At 41.4% G+C, this 25,677-nt stretch overlaps 1 protein-coding gene across 1 annotated transcript in view; it reads left to right on the top strand.

Moving 5' to 3' along the window:
• TRIP11 (thyroid hormone receptor interactor 11) overlaps positions 1 to 25,677 on the top strand; it is a 354,044-nt gene that overhangs the window by 259,654 nt on the left and 68,713 nt on the right. Inside the window, exon 16 of the mRNA XM_069208196.1 lies at positions 1,166 to 1,265. Within this exon, the coding sequence (XP_069064297.1) occupies positions 1,166 to 1,265 (100 nt within the window). The remainder of the gene's footprint in view (positions 1 to 1,165; positions 1,266 to 25,677) is intronic.

The raw sequence follows: 25,677 nt of genomic DNA, 5'->3' as shown, positions 1-25,677 counted from the left end.
AGGAGGTCATTTCACTTATGTATTTTGGTGAAAATATATTGCTCTAATTCAGAACATAAAACTTCATATCTTTATGCCTGCACATATCATATCTGTACACCACAAGTTACAGTGATTTATTAATCATCTTATGGCATGGGTAACAATTGGGTAACACTATTGGTAGCAGGCAATGATGGATTAAAAACATACTGTTTATGCACAAAACAACACATGCAGACTGTCTGAAGAGTTTTTGCACTAGATAGAAATATACCTCAACTTAAGTGGGAAATGAAGAGGTCTTTTATACGGTTTTTGTAACTCAGAAAGCTAAAGACATGCTGGGATGAACATAAAATAAACTACCTATGAATGCACAGAGAGACATAGACTTTTCAAAACTTAAAATAAGTGGGAGCTAGAGTTTCTGTTCATGTTGCGCAACAAGCGTACACTGTCTTCTGTAGACCTCACATACAGTCTGTCAAAGTTAGGAGCGTCTAATGCATTTTACCAGTAGATTTCAAACCTTATTTTATTTTATAGATTGCTGATGCAGTACTAGGCTGATTTGCCTTCCGTTTATTTAGGTTTTGTGAACAATTCACTCCACAAACGTTATTTTAGTATTGCATACTAACTGTTTTACTTCCATCATTCTGAATCTTCACTCTAAAATATACTTTTTAATTTATGCACTGTCAAACTTGGTCAGTGTGAACAAAAGGTACAACGACTCAAAACATTTCAGATGGGCACCTAATTTTTCCATTATCGTTATTTTGCCTGACATTTACCATTTTGAGAAAGAAAATAACTCTTAGTTCCTAGATTTGAAACGCCCTTGAAGTTAGATATTCAGAAAGCCAGTCTCGCCCTTTGGGCTGCTATGCAGTGGATTTTCAGGTTCCTGCTGCACTGTTGTGTCCGATGTTTTGATTTTAGGTTGAAAAAAAATATTAAGGAGGCGAGGAAGGACGGGAATCCATTTGGTTGTACACACATATATGTAATCAGTAAAATGGAGATGTTTGTGCAGAATTTCTTTTATATTTTGCTTGGGTTGTGCTTACTGATATCTTAAGTATTGCTTAAATGAAGAATTTTAGAAGTTTTTTTTGTGTCGTTGAGATTAATTTTTAAATCATCCTCCTCCTCCTCTAATGTTTTTTTTTTGCCACAGGAAAGGCTAGATGAAGCAAACAGTGCTTTGGATTCGGCATCTAGACTGACTGAGCAGTTGGATCTTAAAGAGGAGCAAATTGAGAGATTGAAACAAGAAGGTAAAATGTCACACATTGAAATTATGAATATAGAAAAGTGGTGTGTATCATCTTGTTTTTTTGTAGGGACATGAGAAAGTCTCCATTGCTGCTCCCGTCCCCTTTTGCTGAGCAGTTGCTGCCGGGCAGTGCATCATTTTTTAGGCTGAATCTGAACTTCAGTCAGAATTATTCCCAATTTAAACCTGGCTCTGGTTTTGGAAGTTGTTTTCTTATCTGCGTCTCAATCTCTGTTTTTTCTCTGGTTTTATGTACTTGTGAGTTCTTTTGGATTTTCATAGTTTTTTATAATTTTTGTATTACCATTTTTAAAAGAAGTACATCAAGAGCTGTAGGTACCCGCCCGTTGGATCTTATTTTATTTCTGCCACCTGTCTGTTTATTGTCCTTCTGAAGCCTGGTGGATGGTTACATGTTAAATTTTCAATGTACCATAATGTGCTTGTGAATTCAGTTTCTTCAGTTGAAAAAGGAGGCCCTGGTGTTCTATATCACATAGATTCATATGCTGTTGAAATACTCCCTACCATCAGGCTGGGGATTGTTCTATAATTAATTTAGCATCTACATATACATATATAATTTAACAGCCATTCAAACCCGTTATCTTGTCTCAGCCAGTAAGTAGATAGATCCTGAAAACCGCCTTGAATGTCCTCTCGGATTTTTTCACCTCATGTTGAATGAGAGTGAACCTTGTTTTACTTTGCAGAGGTTTTCTTTAAGCATCTTACTTTAAATGCTTAAAATGTTTGTTTAGAAGAGATGATAGTCTACTGTGGCTGCTAATGGGACATTTTACTGTCAGTGATATTGGTGCAGAGACTTACGGCCTCATTTATAGTTTGGCAGACAGGTTACTCCATCACAAACATGACAGATATCCCATCCCCCATATTACGATCTCCCGTCCGCCATCTTTCGATCTCCATAGCCTATTATGGGATCGTAATACACTGCACAGATTATCCATCACATTTGTGATGAAGTAACCCCCTGTGCAAAACACTAAATCAGACCTTAGTGATTTATTGGGATTTGCTGAGATAACTTAGTTTTCAAGCATAGCGGATGTCAAAAATGTGGCCCAATCAAACATCAGGTATTAGCACTGTTGATACAAGTGTATGTGTGTATGAAAGCTAGACCTCGGAAAGTCGTCACCAAGGCAGCCAAGCTGTTTTAAGCCTCTAGCTGGTCCTGAAGTAGGGCTTCTGATGCTAAAGCTCTGGCATCAGTTGTCAACATTAAAAACACATCGGAGTTAAGTTTTTAGTCTTGTAAGTAAAAAAGAGTAAATACTCTTTTGTGACTGCGATTTCAGTCTGAAGACAAAATTTCCAGAATAGTTTCACCAGGCAAACCAGGGGTTTGGACTTTGTTCCGCACCCCTGACAAATCCGTTGTCTAGTACAAGAAGAATTTAGTATATTCCGAAGACATTTCGGAAACTCTTAAAAGTGACTTACCCGCAAGAAGCTCAAAACAAATGACTTGCATTTTAACTTCACCTTCAACGACGTTCTGCTTATCTTGATGCCTATATCTGCCACGAGACAAGTCATATAAATCAATTAGCCTTCTTTGGGCACAAATCAATCCTCTCTGATTGCATTAGGTTTTCTGTGTACAAAATGATAGTGCACCTGGCATCCACAACCTTTCATAAAAGAGAGACGCTGTTCTAAAAATTCCCAGTTATCATTTTAAAAAACAATGAATCATCAAGCCCTTCTTAGGTCTAGCAGAGTCAGTTTTAGCCATATGTCAGATCTTAGTGAAAAAACAGAGATGTGGGACAATAGTTTAGCTCCCTTGAGCCATTGTTTATAGCAGGGTCCATCACACAGCCATAGCGTGTTTGACCTGAACTTTTCGCCCTTTCCTATTAGCCGCTGAATTGGGAGGAGTGAACAACCACAGGCAAGGGGGCCTCCCATAGGTTATTTTGCCTAAAGTTTTCTATGCAAAAAACGATAGCACACATAGCATCCACAGCCTTTCATAAAAGAGAGACACTGTTCAAAACGTTTGCAGTTATCTTTATAAAAACATTGAATCATCAAACTCTTTTTAGGTCTAGCAGAGTCCAGTGTGTCCCCAAGGTGCGTACCCAGGAGCCTGGTTCCAAAATGGGAAAGTAAGGAAGGAGTGGTCTGTGAGAAGACTATAAAAGAGACTACAAATTCATTACATATGTTTGGAAGTTGAAGCGAGCATGACAAAAACAACACATTGGGGGTACACATTTTATTGCTAAAGATTCCCAAACGATTTTGTCATACTAGGATTTTTTTCATGTCCACTGAGTCGCTTTGTTAGTCTTGCTGTTCCTCCTTGTTTGAAAATCAGATCCATCATTAGTGACAGATGGGCCCCATTTTACTGCCACTGTGGGTTTGGTTAATATCAGTTGATTCTCCTCTGAGGCGTCCTCTCGCTTTGCAGTTGTATTGCTTGGTGACATTTGAAAAGTACTGGCCTGCATGCATTTGTAATAAACATTTGAGCTGCCTTGACCAGTAATCTTTTGGCTAGACCTTTCTTTTTTTATATTGTTTTCATGTGCTCTCTATATGCATCTTTGTTCAGTGGGGAGGGTGTGTAGGCCACTGAAAGCTTCCTAAATGCGCTGTGTTCTGTTGTGTCATTCCGGTGGGGACTTTTTTGTAACAGCAGTGACAAGGAGGTCTACCTTCATTCCACCCTCTGCCTCTTCACTGATATTCGCCACATCACCTCCTATTGCTGTCAAGTGACAACGGTATTGCAGTTTTCCTCCAGCAGACAGGCCAAGGTTTTAGTATTTCCTTTGTTTTCTTGCCAAGGACTCTCTTGTAGAGAAGTACAACTTTATTGTTCTGTCCTTTAATTAATCAGAGACTGGAAAACTCTGAGGTTTTAAACCACTAATAGTTTATCTGGCATTGGTTTATTTGACCGCAGGAGTATCATCGTGACTCATTTAAGACCCTGTATAGCAGAGTACACTGTTCCACCTTCAGCAAAGATGAACTCCACATTTTCAGAGGTTTTGCAAAACAAACCGCAGATCCACATTAAAATGACACAACTTCATTCCATATCAGTCACCCCAACCCCAACAGCACATGCAAAAGCAAAGCTTTCCTCAGTTGTTAGAACTGAAACCATTCTGCCCTATTATTAAATACACCCCTGCCTCAACATCCGTTTACTCATGACACCATTTAGTTTTACCACTCAGTCACTTGTCTACAAAACCATGTCATCTTTTCACAATACCACTCAACACCTTTTCTTACTCTTCTCTGACCCTCAGTATCAAGTCCTTCTTACAGAGTAACACCACTCACCCACGTGCCACATCACCACTTCGCCCACAGGCACTGGTACTGCAACTCAGGAATTCAAATAACTAAGCTATTCGCATCACACCGCAGCACCGCCTGCCACCCCCCTGTTCACATCAGCTCCATACCAAAAATCAAACGCTTATACGTTTCACTTACTATCATACTGTCAGCCTTTTGCAACACCAGTGCCACAATCATACCTTACAATGTAACTCCTTTTAATTCATTCACCCAGTCAGCCTTGTACAGTATCATTCTGCCCGTACCAAGACTCAGCTACAACCTTGGATACATTACCATAAACGGTCTGGCCTGTGCAGTGCATGTTATTTGCTGGTTGGCCGTAATATGTAGGAACATGACTTGTAAGCCTGGGACGTAACTCTGCTATGGGGGATTTCTCACTTGCCGATCAGCATAACCTTAAGATTGCTTTACCTTGTGAGGACCTGTCATGGCTGGCCTGTCCCATGAAGGATAACTCAGACTCACTGGTCTAGGAGGAAGGTAACTCAGGATTCACCTATGTCTGCACATGTGGTGTATTGTGTGTGTTCATATGTATCCTACAACACACAATCATTATAATGAAGAACACTTTCACGATTGGCTCCAGTGTGTTGGCCTTGCAAGTCCTGGTTGTTTTAACTTTTAAGTACAACAAGAGTGAGTGAAAAACATAACGGGTGAGGGCAGTTAGTTCTGTGACTGAGTTTCTTTAAAGTGTGTTTCCTTTGACACCTGTGATCTCTCTTTGATTGAGAAGTGACTGGGTCAATGTTGGGAATAGTCAAGAGAAGTATTATAAAAATTTGATCTGAAACGTGTCCAGACCTTCGAACACACACATCTTAAGTTATGATTCCCCAGTTATGAATGAAATAGGCTATGGTGCTTCTCACTCCTGATTTAAAAGAAGCAGTTTGACTGACAGTAAAAGCTGTCCTGTTTTGTCCCCTGTATATTGAACAGAAGCATCATGTTTGGAAAGGAATAAGGTCCTTGATCTTGTCTGTTGATGATGTAGTTGTGCTTTGTTTGTAGGGCACCTGATGAAGATGATCTTAAAGCAGCCTTAAGTGCAACCCCTTCCTCTAGCAACCTTTCTGTGTGTTTTCTAAGTGAAGACTGAGCCATATCCAGAGATGTTTCCCCATCTGTTTAATAAATATCTTTCCGAACTGTAAGCCTTGGGCTTCAGAAGCTGATTTACTTTATCAGGGACCTATTTGCCGCTGACATTGCACAGTTTGCATTGCCCAGCGTATAAATAGATCTTTGTTTTTGTAACTTGACCATTTATTGGGGTGCACTTAATCTAATAACTTACATTGACTGGACGTGCGGGCTCTCTCAATACTTTTTTTTGAATCACATATTTCGAGAAAAGGGCTGGAGATTTGAATTTCTTGTGTGTGTGTTATTACCATCTTGGCAGATAAGCTTGGCTGTGGCAAAATCAGCTTTTAATTTATTTTTGACAGGTTTGTCCTAGGTTGGTGAATGTGCATGTGCACATTTTTTCCTTTGAGGAATGGTAGCACATTTGCTAGACAAAATGTGTCAAATTTTGCCTGGGATTGAACATCTGCTTTGCCACAGGATCAAGTGCTCTGCTTCTTTTTTTTTAATGCGTTTTAGTTTAGGGATGTAACACCAAGTATAAACCGACCAGCTCAACAAGCCTATCATTTCCTCTCCTAAATCATGGGTGACACAATATAAAGTTACCAAATAGGTCATTTCATTTTGTGAAGCTTCTCAACTGTAATATAGGGCTGAACACTTTCTCTCATGATGCACTTTTTGTATTGACTTTGTTTATTGTGCTTAAGCAGTATGAGAATGTAATTGGGGCACACGGCTTATAAAGCATTTAGAGGGTCGTTGTAGTACTGAGCATAGAGGCCCTAAGAAAGTAAGTGAAGTATTTATTCACTGAGAATTTTGAAATTTCTTACTAGGACACCTTTCAGAAGAAATTGGAATGTAAGTGGAGGACTTAACAAGGAAGGTTTAGGATTATGGATGAGTGGTAGTAATTGAGCACATTGGAATAACAGTAGAAGTTTAAACACATACAGATAATTACAAGTGAAGTAAAACCTTTTCAGTGGAAATTTCACAATCCAAATTACAGATACTGCTGAGAATGGTAATTATCAAATGGGAGAATACAGGGCCATTACAAGTATTACATTTGTAAATTGAGAAACACCTCAGGAATTGATGCTCCCACATAGATTTTCACAGGTTTTCTGCCAGTTTTGGCATGGGTTCTTCTGTCAAGGGCTGGACGAAATGATTGCAATTTCTACTGTTTGATTTGCTACAGGAAAGCCACAGTACTACTACCACTATGATAAATTGTACATGTGTGTTGTTTCCTCAGGATTAAAAAGTGAAGAAATAAGCCTAAAATAAACACGAAAAAACAGCATTATATGATGTGAAGACTTGTGTAGAAGAAGAAAATAATTCCAGGCCGAATAAGACCCGAACAAGAAATAACAGGGGTGCTTCTGTCAAATGCCAGCAATGGTCAAAAGTATAATTATCAAATCACACCAGAGCACCTTCAAATAGTAACAGCACTTCCTTGCAGCAATATATATTTATATGTTCGATGGCATGTGTAGCTGCAGATACACATGCTATGCATAGCTCTTCCGACATCTAGTGTTGGGATCGGAGTGTTACAAGTTGTTTTTCTTTAAAGAAGTCTTTTCGGAGTCACAGGACCCGAACAAGCAATAACATTACATCTTTGTTGTATTTATACGCACAGTTGTATGGTCCAACCACATACTGTCCTGTATTGACCCATATTGATTAATTATACAATGTTCCACCAACATTATACAGTAGTATGTTACACATTGAGTAAATGTTCTGTAGAATAGTCACAGAGCAATTGGAATATATTTGCATGTAGTAATGGTAATGGCAATGAAATGAATGATGTCTGTGACCATTTGCCATGCATCAGTATCGCACAAATAACCTAATAGAGATACATATCAGAAATATGGTACATTGCTGACCATTATTCAGCAAAAAAAAAAAACACACAACATGCAGTTCCCTATCTCTATTTAGCCCCGTGTCAACTGCTCTCGATCAAATAAGCCAGGTGGATTCCAGTCTGCACAGGGATAGTGTTCAATTACCACCTCTTTGTTTAGGTTTCACTCATGCTACAGTATGGAATTTCAAATTGCTTTTTTCATTATTAGGATGATGAGAGTCATAATATTTAGCAAGAGGATAATTTAAATTGTTGTTCCTGATGGTCAATAAATGTTCTTGTATCCTTTCTTTTAGAGGGTGGATAGTATTTCCAACATATATGAGATTGCAATGAAAAATAATGCAATATACCACAAACTTGTTGTTATAATTTACAAAGTAGGTCAAAGAATATTGTTGATTGGTGCTTAGTTAGAAGGTAACATTTGTATCAAGTGCATGCTGGCAAACATTAGATCTGTAAAAACCCCTAGGTAATGTGGGTATCCATGAGCACTCCAAATCAGTAGTGGCTATTTGCTGTTACTTGTGACACACCATATCACCTAATATTCTTCTCCTTCAATGTACACAACAGGTTTTTCTTGGGTAGAATTTTGAATAGAGTATTGTGCATTATGAGCAAGTGCCGGTGTTTATGTAAGATGTTTCATAACATGTTGCATGCCGCTGAACTCTGTCTGAAGTACGGTATTATCAAGGAGATCCTATCCCTTTGGTGCCATTCCTTCCTCTTGGTAACGGACTGTGTTCCTTAGTATTCATTTTGTGGCTTGTGGTGGTCAACATTTCTTTAGGGTATTCCCTGAAAAGTAAGTTACATTCCAACTTTTGAGGTTCTCAGTCAAAAATGTAGTCATTACTGCAGTTACATCTCAAACGAGTAATCTCTCTCAAAAGTGTAGACCTAATCTGTGAAGGCGGGTGTTCACTGGTAGCACACAAAACTGAATTAGATGCTGATTGCTTTCTGTAAAGTTTAGATGCTCAGTTTTCATCCTCCACATGCAGTTCCATATTTAAAAAGTCTGTACGTTCCTTACTGAAATTATGTGTGGAAATAATATTGTATATGTTTGTATTTGGATTCTGTGTAAATTCCTGCAAGGCGTCAACACTGCTAGTCCATGTCATGGAAACATTTTCTGTAAATCTACCCCAGTATAAAATATGTTGAATTAGAAATGGAGGGCAATTGCTCCAGATATGTAGTTGGTTGTACCAGCCCATTAAAAGTTTGCAAAGGAAGGGGACAAATTTGAGCTCATTGGGACTCCTTGTATTTGTTTGTGCCACAAACCTTTAGGCAGAAATATAATTTGTCTAGAACCCCAGATGTCCTTTCCAGAAGCATACCAGTGTGTTCCATCAGTGTGCCGGTCGTAGAAGACAAGGTATTGTGTAGCTAGGAGCCCTTCCTCCTTAGGAAAACGTGTACAAAGTACACATGTCAAGAGTAAGCAGAATTAGTTCTTCAGTCCATTTAATCCCACCCAATTTGTTTAACACATTTTTAGTATCTTGGATATGAGCAAGGAGATACTGAACCACTGAGTTTTAAAAAATAAAATAAAAGTTGATATATTTATAAATGTGTTCCGTGGTGGACCCAAGCCCCGAGATAATGGGTCTGCATGGTGGAAAAGGACTAGGTTTGTACAATTATGGAAGAACATATCTGTAAGGTATTTTTGCAAAAAGGGTTGTATAAGTACTTGAATTCTAAGTCGGTGAAAAAACAAGAGCCATGCCATTCAGTTAACTTGCATTTTATCTTCGTAGGGGCCTCCATGATAGGATCATGGTCTAATTTAACATAGGCTTGTGTGTCAGCTAGCAGGCGATCAGTTGCATGTACATAATCACTGTGATTTATAATGTCTGTATTTTCACCCTTGCCGACATCCTTTATGATAATACTAGACTAGACTAGACTGTTGTGCAAGTGCCTTAAGAGCTCTTCTCTCAGTCACTGTCAACTTTCTCCTGAAATGTTTTGTGTCTTGGAAGACCATGTCCTCCAGTTGATACAATTCCTGAGTCACTGTTTTATAAAATATGCCAATAGCGCTGTATGTAGTGGGCGGGATGAAAGTAGATTTGAGTCTTATACTGCCATCTATGTTTAGGCTAGGTATGATCTCCAGTTCAGTTAATAGTTGTGTTATAGAAGTCGTAGTTTCTGTATCATCTATGGACAGTAGTGTCTGCAAATCAGGATTGTCCGAATGGACCCGTTGCTAGTCAAATGGGTGGATGCTAAAGATGTTGTATTGTCCTATGTTTTCTCCCAGAAAAAAACCTTAATCTAATTTGTCTGATGAATCTAAATAGAGCTATATGGATTTGACTGAAGTTTGCATTTGACGTAGGACAGAAACTAAGTCCCTTGTGTAGCACCTTTATTTGTTCACAATCAAGGGTAAAATCGGGTAGGTTGACATTGGATATATCATTACATGTCAGAGTTGTTTCGTCAACACTCTCATGCAAGGTAGATTTAATATTCAATTTTGCTGATTCCTTGTTCCTGATCTCGTAATTACTGCTTCCCTTTGGTTGTGATCTGGATCTTTTCATTCCCCCTTCTTGTTGGTTTGAATCTTTTCCTGATTTGCTGAAATTGACCCTGATGCCTATGCAATTTCTCTCAGCTCCCACTAAAAATTAGGAGACCAAACAACGCCTTCATTCCTGTTTGTTAAGGTACCATCACTATTGCTGCTAGCTATGCATGATAAATCAGACTCTCTTATAGAACTCCAAGTAGAAGTAGCCTTTTGCTTATCAAGCGCTGTCCCATTTTTATGTTACCAAATTTATATGCATATGTGTAGACTCTTCCATTCCTAAAGTAATTGTCAGCTCTCTTTCATTTCCATAATTTCTTGGCTTTGATGTATAATTGATTGACTAAAACATCCTTAAGAATCTGTTAGTTCCTATTTGTTGCCTCCGGTAACATGACTGCCCTTATCTCATTTTCTAAATTCTCAATCTCTTGTAGCAAAGTATCATGTTTTCCCTGAACATGGTGCAAGAAGAAATGTTCAATAACTGTTCTCATTCAACCAATAAATCATCTCCCAAATAAAAAAAAGGGGATTATTACTATATATAGTCCCCGATTTCAGGTGAATATAGAGTATTAAAAAAAACTAAATTACCAACAAATTTAGGAAAGGTAGCAGTGGAATAAATAATTTGCACATCCCCAAAAAAACTGCAGGGTTAATTAGTCTGATCAGTCATTTAAATGGCCTGTAATTGATTATCAGTGCTATATACAGTAGTACTTCAGCCAACCAAAGGAATTCCCATTTGTCAACCACCTTCGTCTGGAGGGGTGCAATAGGTCGGATGCGAACCCACCGTGCTTACTGTTTCTGCAGTGCTCTTTCCTATGCTCGAGCCCAGCGTGTGACATTATTCACCCAGGTTTCTAGGCAAGGTTCTCTGGGTGACTTCTAATACCCCTGTTAAAGACTTTTCAAGTACATACTCACTGAGCCTTTACTGCTTGGTAATTGGTAAGCATAATTAATACCTGCTTGGGATGGCTATACATTTCTACTGGACTGTACTCCATGTAACTAATTGGATCCTCTTACAATTGTTGTACATACAGGTCTTCGTGACCTATTTTCCCTTTTATGATTGTGTGCCTTCTGGGTACCGCTTGTTGAGAAGAATAAGGCACTTCTCTTGGTCTAATTGTTATGGCACATTGAACATGATCATGCATTACAACTGGCACTTGTCGTGTTTGTTACCTATCTCTTACACAGGTGTGTTTGTTGGCATGTATCCCTTCCTCATTATTATTATTTAAATAGATTGATGGTACATGTTGACACCTGGTGATGGTGTTCAGGTTCTATGACATATGTAAGACATGACATTGTTTATTATGTACCTATTATAGCCTTGGAAAAAGTCTGCATATTTTGTACATACTACAGCCTTGAAAAAGTCTGCATCAGGCAAAACAAATGTCTGCTGTATGTTAAATATATATTTATTGGAAACTGGAAAACTACTGATTGCCCCCTTTATATACTTAAAAATATCTGGTAACTTTGTGAATAAACCAGAAAGAAGATGTACACATTATTTAAACTGTTAATTACTGCAATTAAGTGTTTTTCCCTGTTGTTAATATTTGGAGGTGCTCAGTGGCAATTCTATAATTCTAATTTGATCGTAATCCAATCTGGGCTACGATATATGTGACACCTGATAGGTAGCAGGGTGTTGGACACTGTATGCAGCACTCATTATCAATCATTGGACATTTTGATTACTTTGTTGGGAAAAACTGTGCAGTTTTCATGGCTATGTGTGAATGATTTGTTGCACTGCTACCTTTCTTAAAATAGTCAAAAGTATGTTAGCAAACGTCTAGGTGGAAAAATAATATTTGCGGTGCAGTGCAGTGACTCCGTCATACAGGCTCCTTAGATAGGTGCCTATGGGAAATGAGCATGGCTGGAACAGGAAATTAAGTGCAAACACTGGTTTAAATACTCTCCGTAAGACAATGTTAGAAATAGGGTCTTTGGTTGGCAGTCAGGTTACCCCCTGTCCAAGCAAGGACCCTCACTCTAGTCAGGGTAAGTCACACACAATCCAAATTATCCTGTGCCCACCCTCTGGTAGCTTGGCACTGAGCAGTCAGGCTTAACTTAGAAGGCAATGTGTAAAGTATTTGTGCAATAAATCATACAATAACACAATATAGCACCACAAAAATACACCACACAGTGTTTAGAAAAATATAGAAAATGTATCTGGTTATTTGCAGGACAAAATGATAAAAGATGCAATATGAAATTGTAGAGATATCAATGAAAAGTGATATAAAGTGTCTTAAGTCTTTAAAAAGCAAACAAAGTCTCTTTCAAGCGCAAAGTACCTGGTTTGGAGTGGAAAATCTCCGCAGAGGGCCGCAGAGGAGGAGATGCGTGGAAAAATGGTGTGTGTGTCGGTTTCGCCCTTTCACACACGTACTTGCATCGTTATTTTCCACGCGGGGAGACATGCATCGTTCTCCGGGAAGAAAAACGGTGTGTGCGTCGGTTTCGCCCCTTCACACACGGACTTGCGTCGTTATTTTTCACTCGGGGAGGACGTGCGTCGTTTTCCGGCACGCGGACCGTCTCCTTCTGTGGGTCGCCGGATTACCAGATGTCCCAGGGTCTCAGCGTGGCTTGTTATCCGGCTGTGCGTCGTTCCGGTGGGCTGTGCGTGGAATTTTCTTCCTCACGGCAGGCGTCTCATCGATTTCCTCTCTGGAAATCGGGCGGCGTTGTCCAGACGGGCCGTGCGTCGAAGTTCTGGTCGCACCGCAGGCGTCGCGTCGAGCGGCATGTTTCCGGTTCGGCATGCAGTGAATTTTTCACCACGGAACAAGCTGTGCGTCTAATTTTTCACCGCACAGGGAGTCCAGTTGAACAAGAGAAGTCTTTTTGGTCCTGAGACTTCAGGGAACAGGAGGCAAGCCCTATCCAAGCCCTTGGAGAGCACTTTTGCAGCAAGACAAGAGTTCAGCAAGGCAGCAGGCCAACAGCAAGGCAGCAGTCCTTTGTAGAAAGCAGTCAGGTGAGTCCTTTGAGCAGCCAGGCAGTTCTTCTTGGCAGGATGCTGGTTCTGGTTCAGGTTTCTTCTCCAGCAAGTGTCTGTGGTGGTAGGGCAGAAGCCCCTGTTTTATACTAAAATGTGCCTTTGACGTGGGGGAGACTTCAAAGGGTGGCTAAGAAGTGCACCAGGTCCCCTTTCAGTTCAATCCTGTCTGCCAGGGTCCCAGTGGGGGGTGTGGCAGTCCTTTGTGTGAGGGCAGGCCCTCCACCCTCCCAGCCCAGGTAGACCCATTCAAAATGCAGATGTATGCAAGTGAGGCTGAGTACCCTGTGTTTGGGGTGTGTCTGAGTGAATGCACAAGGACCTGTCAACTAAACCTAGCCAGACGTGGATTGTAAGGCACAGAAAGATTTAAGTGCGGAGAAATGCTCACTTTCTAAAAGTGGCATTTCTAAAATAGTAATATTAAATCCAACTTCACCAGTCAGCAGGATTTTGTATTACTATTCTGCCCATACTAAATATGATCTTCCTACTCCTTTCAGATCAGCAGCAACCACTTCAACAATGTATGAGGGCAGCCCCAATGTTAGCCTATGAAGGGAGCAGGCCTCACAGTAGTGTAAAAACGAATTTAGGGGTTTTACACTACCAGGACATATAAACTACACAGGTACATGCCCTGCCTTTTACCCACACAGCACCCTGCTCTAGGGGTTACCTAGGGCACACATTAAGGGTGACTTATATGTAGAAAAAGGGGATTTTTAGGCTTGGCAAGTACTTTTAAATGCCAAGTTGAAGTGGCAGTGAAACTGCACACACAGGCCTTGCAATGGCAGGCCTGAGACCAGGTTAAGGGACTACTTAAGTGGGTGGCACAACCAGTGCTGCAGACCCACTAGTAGCATTTAATCTAATAGCCAATCATGGATAAACCAATCAACAGTACAATTTACACAGAGAGCATATACACTTTAGCACTGGTTAGCAGTGGTAAAGTGCCCAGAGTTCAAAAGCCAACAACAACAGGTCAGAAAAAATAGGAGGAAGGAGGCAAAAGGTTTTGGGATGACCCTGTAAAAAGGCCAGGTCCAACAGACAATATGTGCTCTGGTCCATAAACCATTGACATGCCTATGAAAGTGTATTGTTGGGAGCACTGGGATGTTACTGGAAGACTAACAATCTAGTGCATACCAAATCATGTGCCGTAAGGTTCCTCACTTTTTTCTTTCTGTCTCTATACAAATGTGGCTTTCCAGTTCTCTAATATGCTGGCTGTTATGTTTTGTCATCTGTTGGCTTTTTCTAGTCACTGGAGGTTTGGCAGAATTAAGACATTGGACTCTGGGCCAGACTGGTAACTATGCCATTTTGATTTGATTCAAGGTAAAAAAATATATATTTTATCGAAAGGCAACTAAGATTCCAACCCAGGTTACCTATGGGTTTTCATGTAAGCACTCTACTTCTATTCAGAAACCTATTCAAAACACTTCCAAGATCTCCTCAATGAATATGTAAGTACTTTCCTTACCACAAAATGTACACCTCATCAGACTAGTTTAAAACTCCAGTTTCAACTATGACCATGAAGGTGAAGCTGAGACTCATTCATCCTGAACCGTCAGGGTGTATCTCCCAAGGAAGTATAACAACCAACGAAAGACATTTGGCTCATGTTATTCTTTGACTTTCCTCGCAGAAGAGGGCTATGATGTCACATCTCTTGACAGTGAGGCTGTCAGCTGGGAGTTTTTTTTTCCAGACTTGAAAAGATTTATCTTTGGTCCTTACATTTTCGAGCTGACTGGTACTCGTGTCACCAAAAGCAGGAATTAAAACTTGAGGTAAAACATCAGAGGAGTAGACTCTTGAACATGGTACATCCTTATCTTATCGACAGTGCGGTTCGCACTGGTTTTGGAAGCACTCGTTTTTATGCTTCTTAAGAATTTGAGTGCTAAGGATTCTGTATTGGGAACACTAAGCATTTGGTATCCCTTTGAACCAATTGTACATTACTCTAGTTGATAGAACCTATAAGGTCTATGCCACATTTTTGTGAAATCTAGACACGTTTGGTGACTTGTCTGCTGTACGTACAGGCTAGCAGAAATCCCTGCTCTTCTCAACAAGTGTACCGATGGGACACCCTCCGAAGCACATCTTCCATGTTTGAGCAGCAACCTCGAGACTTTAAGTGCCTTGTCGCAAATACACTGTTTCCCTGAATGTAAAAAGTAGCTGTGGTCTTTGAAGGGTAACAAGGTGTGTTGCTTTTCTCCGTGGTGTTCATGTACTACTGACTAAAATGATGACGCTGCCTTGTTGTCTGTATGTGATGCAGGGCTCTGTGTTTCATAAAAACACACCTGAGAGTTAAACTTGAAAAGCTTCAACTCCGCCATGAACAGTCTGATTGCCTGATTATTATTTTTTTAACTTGGATAATAGCTTCTACATCTCCTCGTTGGGTGGTTAGATGAGAACTCAAACCCATAAGAGCTGTTGTTGTTAAACACCTATGGTGGGGCTGAATTGAAAACTCTTTTTGGAACTCCCACAAATGTTGCTTGGGATGCCCTACTTGAGTTCCCTTATGTGGCAATATGCGATTGATTTGTAAAGGGGTTTAAAAGGTGCATCCCCATATTTTCTGAATTCACAGAAATAGGATATGCCACAAAGAAAGCTGTGAGACATGGCCAGTGGAACAAAACAGACAGGGGCAAATGTATTAATAGTGAACATCCATATAACGATGAATGTTTTGCAGATGCTTTAGTATGATGTACGTGCTGGATATCGCTGACATATGTTAGATTCATTAAGGTGACATAATTGATGGATGGGTTTTCAGCAGGTTGTCTGATTCAGCAGTCTTTAATAACTGTTGATGGTAGACCACAGGGCAGGCCTGGCCACAGGGGCAGGCCTGTTTGTCAGTTTTTTATAGGGCCCATTGTGGTTTTGGGGCCAAAGCTACCTACATATAGCTTTTAAGTAGGATGCAGACTGTGAGGCACCTTCATCCGAGAGTGAGGGGAACAGGTTGTTTGCTCACCAACAGGTTTGTGGTAGTGCCTGCTTCAGGCTCATGCATTTTCAATTTTTATTTAAGATTTTGCTTTTTCTGGGTGTGTTCCTCATTTGGTCTATCCTCCTCGTGATAAACATGCTAAGGATGCAAAGAAGATATGGAGATCCTTGACATGGTTTTGTCTTTCCTGTTTATTGAAAATGATTGGGAAGAGATGATACCCGAGGTTCAAGACTATATGGGCGCCCTGTGACTGACAAGCCTCATAAAAATTTCCTATTTATGACTACATATAGGAAGTGTAAAATCTGACATAAGCTTGGAAGCTGTGTACCTTTTGCTTGCCTGATGTCAATCTGACATTCTCTTCGCACCTCCCCAAAGATGCATCCGTGGCATAAAGATTCACGGGACTGCATGTAAGAGAAGATGTGCAACGATTAGAAGCCGCAGAGTTGAGAAATTGGATGATGACTCAAGAAAGTGGCATACACTGCCTGTGCCCACTCAAAACCATCAGACTTATTTCTCCTTAAGTGTACTTTAAGCTCTGAAATAAATTATGTAATGTGAAATGATATTAATAAGGGATAGCACTGTGAATATATAAGGATTAATTGTGTCTGGCCTTGATGGACACCCCTCTTCTTGCAGATGTTAAGCACTTTAGTGCCCAGCACATATTGACTCGGTATTAACATGGGATCGCTGAGAAATTATTATTTTTTGGTTCTAAAATATATAAAAAATGAAGACCCACGAATCATGACCTCCGTTTGACTTAAAGTCTCGTCTCTCATTGCGAAGTGTAGTTTCCAGACTCAATTTATTTGGCGCCAAACACTGAAGTTCCAGTCCCAGGGCTCAGTCTAAGTTCCCTGAATTTATTCTGATTGAATTAAAAAGGCGTGCTGAAAGAGTTAAGGATTGAAAAGTTATTGAAATGAAGTGGGATTTGAAATTCCGAGACGTCCCAACACTTTATAGGGCAAGCTAATGTAGCTGATAATTTTTCCAGGATGCCACTAATACAAGAAAACATATAGCGTCCAAACACATTCCCAGACACAGTATCGTTTGCCAAGTATTTTGATAGATTTCTGTACGGATTTGTTGGCAAGAGAAGGCACTTTCACAGCCGCGAAAAGACAGACCGGTTCAGTTTCTGAACTTCCATAAATGGCTAAGAGATGATGGAGTTTGTTATAAGTGTCTGGCCCACTGCAGCCCCCTCTGGAGTCTGGCAGTGTGCGTTAAAGTTTTCTCTTTTTAGTTACCCATGGGAAATATGTTGATTGTAACTAAAAGGGCACTTCCCATGTTTAACAAATACTGCTTGAAATGTTTTCACTTCTTTGCTGATAACACTGTGTTAACAAAGGAAGAGCTGGTTTCCTCTAATGGCACGTTGCTAACACTAAGTGTATAGTGAAATGTACTTATTGGGAAATTGGTAAGGTTTGATGTGACATGATTTGATATTTGGAAACTGCAGGTGGGTTACTTTTTGGTTGCAATCTATAAGAACAAAATGCAGCCACCAACCGCGGTTATCCAGGGCTTTGTGTTTGTATTTAGAGGGAGAGAGAAATCGTTTATCTGATACACAGAATCAAGGTTGCCTGGTGTCGTTTATTGTGCTATGGAGGGACGAAGTGCTGGTTGCTCACTTCCGACTTCTAAGAGGTTAACTGCAGGGACACACATGCGGTGATTGGTGAATGTGCTCCTTACGTCTGCACCTCTGGCCAGAATACCAGTGCCCCATGTCAGCAGCAGTTGTGGTCCGTGCAAGAGAACGCCCAGAGAAGACAGCTTCATAATATATTGGGTTACCTGGTTTCAGAAAAGACACGCCAGTGACAGTTACTACAAGATTTGTGTGACGATTTAGTTACCTTTTCTAAAAAGCAGTTTCAAGCAAATGCTGCTTATGCAATGTAATAATTTAGAAAGTCCTATTGAGAGCCCTTTTCGAACCCCCTTGCTACAGAGCCATTGCTCTACCACACAGGAAGTCCTTTCAAGGAGAAGATGGTATTTATCTTTATTACATGTAGGAATATTTTCTTTCATACTATTTTCCTAAAATGTGTTTTCTTATTTTATTAGCGTTTTGACATCAGCAAATCACCTGTAGTAAAATTACATCATTACTTACTTATCATATTTTATTACAAGTCAGTAATGATGCCATAAAGCTTGCATGCCAAAAGGCAGGCAGCTGTCTTCCCTTCGAAGTGGTGGGGAAAGAAACTGAGCAGCCACCAGAACAGAGTTTCTTTATGCCTAAGTAGCTTTTGAGAGCGAAAAGGGCAACCACCGAAGTACCAGAGACTGTTCCGGTGCCAAGGATCACGTTGCCTCACAAACTTTGTGGGTTGCCTGGAGTCTATTTTTGAAACGTTTTCAGCTGACTTTGCAATGAAAAAAAGTAAAAACTGACAGAAACACAATAAAAAGATGTTTAGGAAGAAGAAGAAGTGTTGATGTAGAGTGGGACAGGGACAAATAGGAGTGTAGGTGTGGGGAAAAAAGTATTATTTCCAAGTAGCACAATATCATCAGTAATATGTTTGACCAATCGTTACTTTTTCATCTTTTAAAGCTGACAGCACATTTCATTCTGGGGTATGCAGTTTTATTTTTAATAATGTAAATATGAACCTCAAAGGATTATCTGCTAAAAAAAAAAAAGCCAGGACTGTTTGAAGGTGTTACGCATGACACAGTTCCAGCTGGCAGCAACGGGGAAAGGGATTTAGAAGGGGGGAGGAGTAGAGTGGGCGGGGACTTGTGGGATGTGGATATCAAAGAGTTTATGCATGTTAGAGACCCAGATGTTGTAAACAGTGGAAGGCAAAACAACCTTATTGATAGGCTTGAGGTGACAGTAAAACTAATATGAACGAACAAGAGTGAATGGAACATGTATACATAAGTACGGAAGCATATATAGTATAAGTCAAAATACCCAACACCCTACATGAAAAGGGTATTGCAAGTCACACCTGAGATCATAGCCTCAGAAAGGTAATTAGGCTTGCAGCCTTGTTTCTCCTCATCATCACAAAAGGTTTTCGTTACTATGTCCTTATAATGTATTGTTAAGGAGTACTTTATCCCATACATCAATTTCATTTCTGAAAAATAGATCTATTATCTTCAAAAAAGGGTGTTTACCTATGTAATCTACATTTTTACCCTTGGCAAGGTCAACACTACTCTTGTCCTGGAGTTGAGCCTACCCTTGTCTTATCTTTTATTGGTGATTCCAGAGGATTGATGTCTGCATTTGGAGTGGTAGCGGGCCTGGGTTTTAACATAGCTTCCATAAAAACATATTCAAACACTAGTGTGGGCTTGTGTGTTTCACTCCATCTACTTAAGAACAGAAAACAAATCTGCCCAACAAACGACTTAAGCCAATGGAACAATTTCTAGCTCTTGCCTGCAGAGTTCAAACAGTACCTTACTATGAGCAGTCTAACATTGCAGCCAGCATCAGTATGGTCTGGCAAGGTTAAATACTAGAGGCCAGATTATGGAACCCCTGAGCTGGGGATTCGATCTGTCCCTGCTCTTTTTCTACAACCTTCCACCCATCCTACCAACACAATGTCCTAGTGGTAGTGGCCATCTTTTAGGGCATTACAAAAATGCATTACTTTCAAAGTGAGCTAATTTTTAGCAACTAATAAACTGGAAGTGGAACCTGCCATTTCAGTTGTGGTGATCCATTATTAAAATGGAGTCCTGACTCTTGAAAACCCTTGCCCTGCTGGTAGTCTCCACAAGCACCTACTGGTTTAACGAAGAAACATCAAGTACATCAGTACAATTGAATTCTTTTAAAATAGACCCGAATTCCAACAAACCAGTTTGATTTTTTTTGCCCTGAAGTTTGATCACATCACCTCAATCCTCAGTAATCTTCTTTGGCTCCCAGTTAATTCGTCCAGTCCTAGTAAACAGGTCTGCAGATGTTGAACCACTGTTTTACGGCACCTCAAAATGTAAACCTAGCAACACCAGGGCTCACTTATGTTCAATAAATGCCACTCTTCTTTAAATGTTCCGAGAAAAGGTAGCATCTCTTCAAGTTAGGCCTTGCATCCTTTGGGATGATACCTTCAGTCATCCAAGGAGTATAGTGGTTCTGTTATCCTTTAGAAGAAACAGCTTTCAGCTTATCCATTTCCCAATAAATAACTGATTCTGTAACAAAGCCTTTTGTTAATTCTGCTACACGCATGTATTCAGATCAATACAAAATAATCTTGTTGAAAAAAAAACTTTACTTGAACTCTAGCTCATCACCAAGAGAAGTTATATTTGTTTCTAATTGTTCTTACATGTTTTGTCACCATCGCTGCTTCAGGTGTGGGCCTCACCCCGCCCCCTGGGCACAGTTTCCCCATCCACATTCCTATGTGGGAAACATCCATCCTCCTTCTCCCTCAATTTGTAGTTATGGTGTTCTTGGTGATACCTTTATGGTCATGGGGTTACAAATGGCGTAATATTTCACGTTTAACTTTGAATCTTACTCTGTGTTATTTTCGTATTCTATTACAATGTCTCCGCTCCTGTCCTTTCGTGTGACTTGCCGTATACTATTCATGTGTTTTATTATTTGTCACTTTGAACATTTATGAAAACAAATCCATCATCCTGCCCCCCCCGCCCCTCCCCCCCTTCCAGGCGTAAGCAAAAGCATAAATAGTCTTGGAAACGCTTAAGTTCGATGGCATCTGTCGCTGTAGATACACATGGTATGCATGAGCTCGCCATCTGGTGTTGGGTCGGAGTGTTACAAGTTGTTTTTCTTCGAAGAAGTGTTTTCGAGTCACAGGACCGAGTGACTCCTCCTTCTGTGCTCATTGCGCATGGGCGTCGACTCCATCTTCGATTGTTTTCTTTCCGCCATCGGGTTCGGACGTGTTCCTGTCGCTCCGAGTTTCGGAACGGAAAGATAGCTGAAACCAGAAGATTTTCGACGGTATCGTTGCGATCCGGTTCGAGATAGACACATACGACGACGCGTTGAACATCGAAGCGCTTCGGTGCCCTTCGGGGTAGATTTCGGCACCCCGTCGGGGCCTAGTCGGCCCGACCGCGTGGAGGACAACGCCGATGGAACGGACCCCGTTTCGATTCTGCCCCGAATGCCACAACAAATATCCTTATACGGACCTACACTCGGTCTGTAACCTGTGCCTGTCACCCGAGCACAGCGAAGAATCCTGTGAGGCCTGTCGGGCGTTCCGGTCCCGAAAAACTCTGCGCGACCGTCGAGCGAGAAGACTGCAGATGGCGTCCACGCCAAAGGAGCGTCGACAGTTCGAGACAGAAGAGGAACAGGAGGAATCCTTTTCCATCCAGGATTCAGACTCCGACGAGCTAGACTCTACAAAAACTGTGAGTAAGACGTCGAGATCAGAACTTAAAAAAGGAAAGAAGGCCCAGGGGACGCCACTGCCAACCGGCCATGGCTCCACCCAAATTCTCGGTGACCAACAATCGGCACCGAAAAAGGCCCATTCAGTGTCGAGATCGTCCGACTTCGGTCGAGACACCGGCACGCAGCCTCCTCGGGACCGAGAGAGTGCTAAACAGAAGCATCGACACCGAGAGTTCGGTGTCGACACGGATCGACGCCGAGACAGTGGCGCCGAAGACCATAGAGGCCAAGAATTTTCGGCACAGAAAAAGAGGAAGGTTACCTCGGAGCCGAAAAAACAATCAACAGGGTTTTCGGAGCCGAAAAAAGCGACATCAGACCCTGTTTCAGGCTCCTATACTGAAGAGCATTCTATGTCTTCACAAATGAAGAAACATAGATTTGAACAAGAACTGCAATCCACTGACGTGGATCACACGCAAAAGCGTATCTTTATTCAGCAGGGGACTGGGAAGATCAGTACCCTTCCACCTGTCAAACGAAAGAGAACGCTTCAGTTTACTCCTCAGCAACAAACAGCACAAAAGGTAACACCTCCTCCCTCGCCTCCACCTGTAACTCCGGCTTCGCCAACTTACACCCCGTCACATTCGCCAGCTCACACCGCCATGAGCCACGATGACCAAGATCAGGATGCGTGGGACTTGTACGACGCACCAGTGTCTGATAACAGCCCAGACACATACCCAACTAGGCCATCACCACCGGAAGACAGCACAGCCTACTCACAAGTGGTGGCTAGAGCAGCACTATTCCATAATGTGGAACTACACTCGGAACAAGTAGAGGATGATTTTTTATTTAACACCCTCTCTTCAACCCACAGCTCCTACCAAAGCCTGCCAATGCTCCCAGGCATGCTACGCCATGCAAAGGACATTTTCAAGGAGCCAGTTAAAAGTAGGGCAGTGACGCCTAGGGTGGACAAAAAGTATAAGGCGCCTCCTACGGACCCTGTATTCATCACCTCTCAGCTGCCACCAGATTCTGTGGTGGTAGGGGCTGCCAGAAAACGGGCAAATTCACACACTTCTGGGGATGCACCTCCCCCAGATAAAGAAAGCAGGAAGTTCGATGCAGCCGGGAAGAGGGTTGCTGTCCAAGCAGCAAACCAGTGGCGCATCGCAAATTCACAAGCGCTGCTAGCGCGATACGACAGAGCCCACTGGGATGAGATGCAGCATCTCATTGAACATCTCCCAAAAGATCTGCAAAAAAGAGCAAAACAGGTTGTTGAGGAGGGTCAAAACATTTCCAACAATCAAATACGCTCCTCCATGGATGCAGCAGACACGGCCGCAAGAACCATTAATACGTCGGTTACCATCCGTAGGCACGCATGGCTCAGAACGTCTGGATTCAAGCCAGAAATTCAGCAGGCAGTGCTTAACATGCCAGTAAACGAAAAACTTCTGTTCGGTCCGGAGGTCGACACAGCCATAGAAAAGCTCAAGAAGGACACTGACACTGCCAAGGCCATGGGCGCACTCTACTCCCCGCAGAGCAGAGGATCTTATAACACCTTCCGCAAAACACCTTTTAGAGGAGGGTTTCGGGGTCAGGCCACACAAGCTAGCACCTCACAGTCCGCACCGCCCACCTACCAGGGACAGTACAGGGGAGGTTTTCGGGGCCAGTATAGAGGGGGGCAATTCCCTAGGAATAGAGGAAGATTTCAAAGCCCCAAAACCACTACCAACAAGCAGTGACTCACACGTCACTCACCCCTCCCACACAACACCAGTGGGGGGGAGGATACGTCAATATTACGAAGCATGGGACAAAATAACTACAGACACATGGGTCCTAGCAATTATCCAACATGGTTATTGCATAGAATTCATGCAATTCCCTCCAGACATACCACCAAAATCACAAAATTTATCAAAATACCATTCACAGCTTCTAGAGATAGAAGTTCAAGCACTACTGCAAAAAAATGCAATAGAATTAGTACCAAGCACACAAATAAACACAGGAGTTTATTCACTGTACTTCTTGATACCAAAAAAGGACGAAACACTGAGACCAATTCTAGACCTCAGGGTAGTAAACACATTCATCAAATCAGACCACTTTCACAAGGTCACACTACAAGAAGTGTTACCATTGCTCAAAAAACACGACTACATGACAACCCTAGACCTCAAGGACGCATATTTCCATATACCAATACATCAATCACACAGGAAATATCTAAGGTTTGTATTCAAAGGAATACATTACCAATTCAAAGTATTGCCTTTTGGTTTAACAACCGCTCCAAGAGTATTCACAAAATGCCTAGCAGTAGTCGCTGCACACATCAGAAGGCAGCAAATACATGTGTTCCCGTATCTAGACGACTGGCTAATCAAAACCAGTTCGCTCACACAATGCTCAAACCACACAAATCAAGTCATACAAACCCTCTACAAACTAGGGTTCACCGTCAACTTTGCAAAATCAAACATTCTGCCAAGCAAAGTACAGCAATATCTAGGAGCCATAATAGACACGACAAAAGGAGTAGCAACGCCAACTCCACAAAGGATCCACAATTTCAACAGAGTCATTCAACACATGTCTCCAAACCAAACAATACAAGCAAGAACAATACTACAGCTCCTAGGCATGATGTCCTCATGCATAGCCATTGTCCCAAACGCAAGACTGCACATGAGGCCCTTACAACAGTGCCTAGCCTCACAGTGGTCTCAAGCACAGGGTCACCTTCTAGATCTGGTGTTGCTAGACCGCCAAACTTACCTCTCGCTCCTATGGTGGAACAGTATAAATTTAAACATAGGGCGGCCTTTCCAAGACCCAGTGCCACAGTACGTAATAACAACAGATGCTTCCATGACAGGGTGGGGAGCACATCTCAATCAACACAACATAAGAGGACAATGGAACATACATCAAACAAAACTGCATATAAATCATCTAGAATTATTAGCAGTTTTTCAAGCACTAAAAGCTTTCCAACCAATCATAACCCACAAAAACATCCTTGTCAAAACAGACAACATGACAACAATGTATTATCTAAACAAACAATGAGGAACACATTCAACGCAGTTAAGCTTGTTAGCTCAAAAAATATGGCAGTGGGCAATCCACCATCAAATTGGTCTAATAGCACAGTTTATTCCGGGGATCCAGAATCAGCTGGCAGACAATCTCTCTCGAGATCACCAGCAAGTCCACGAATGGGAAATCCACCCACAGATTCTGAACACCTACTTCACACTCTGGGGAACACCACAAATAGACTTATTTGCAACAAAAGAGAACGCAAAATGCCAAAACTTCGCGTCCAGATACCCACACAAGCAATCCCAAGGCAATGCCCTATGGATGAACTGGTCAGGAATATTTGCTTACGCTTTTCCTCCTCTCCCTCTCCTTCCTTACCTAGTAAACAAATTGAGTCAAAACAAACTCAAACTCATTTTAATAGCACCAACGTGGGCAAGACAACCCTGGTACACAACACTGCTAGATCTGTCTGTAGTACCACACATCAAACTGCCCAACAAACCAGATCTGTTAACGCAACACAACCAACAGATCAGACACCCGGACCCAGCATCGCTGAATCTAGCAATCTGGCTCCTGAAATCCTAGAATTCGGACACTTACAACTTAGCCAAGAGTGTATGGAAGTCATAAAGCAGACCAGAAGGCCATCCACTAGACACTGCTACGCAAGTAAGTGGAAAAGATTTGTTTGGTACTGCCATCATAATCAGATACAACCACTAGACGCAACTCCAAAACATATAGTAAATTACTTGCTCCATTTACAAAAAGCAAAGCTAGCCTTCTCTTCTATTAAAATACACCTTGCAGCAATATCTGCATACCTGCAAACTACATATTCAACTTCCTTGTATAGGATACCAGTTATCAAAGCATTCATAGAAGGGCTTAAAAGAATTTTACCACCAAGAACACCACCTGTTCCTTCATGGA

The sequence above is a fragment of the Pleurodeles waltl genome, chromosome 9 (genome assembly GCF_031143425.1).
Source record: "Pleurodeles waltl isolate 20211129_DDA chromosome 9, aPleWal1.hap1.20221129, whole genome shotgun sequence".
Taxonomy (NCBI): domain Eukaryota; kingdom Metazoa; phylum Chordata; class Amphibia; order Caudata; family Salamandridae; genus Pleurodeles; species Pleurodeles waltl.
This window is presented reverse-complemented; position numbering and strand designations above follow the sequence as displayed.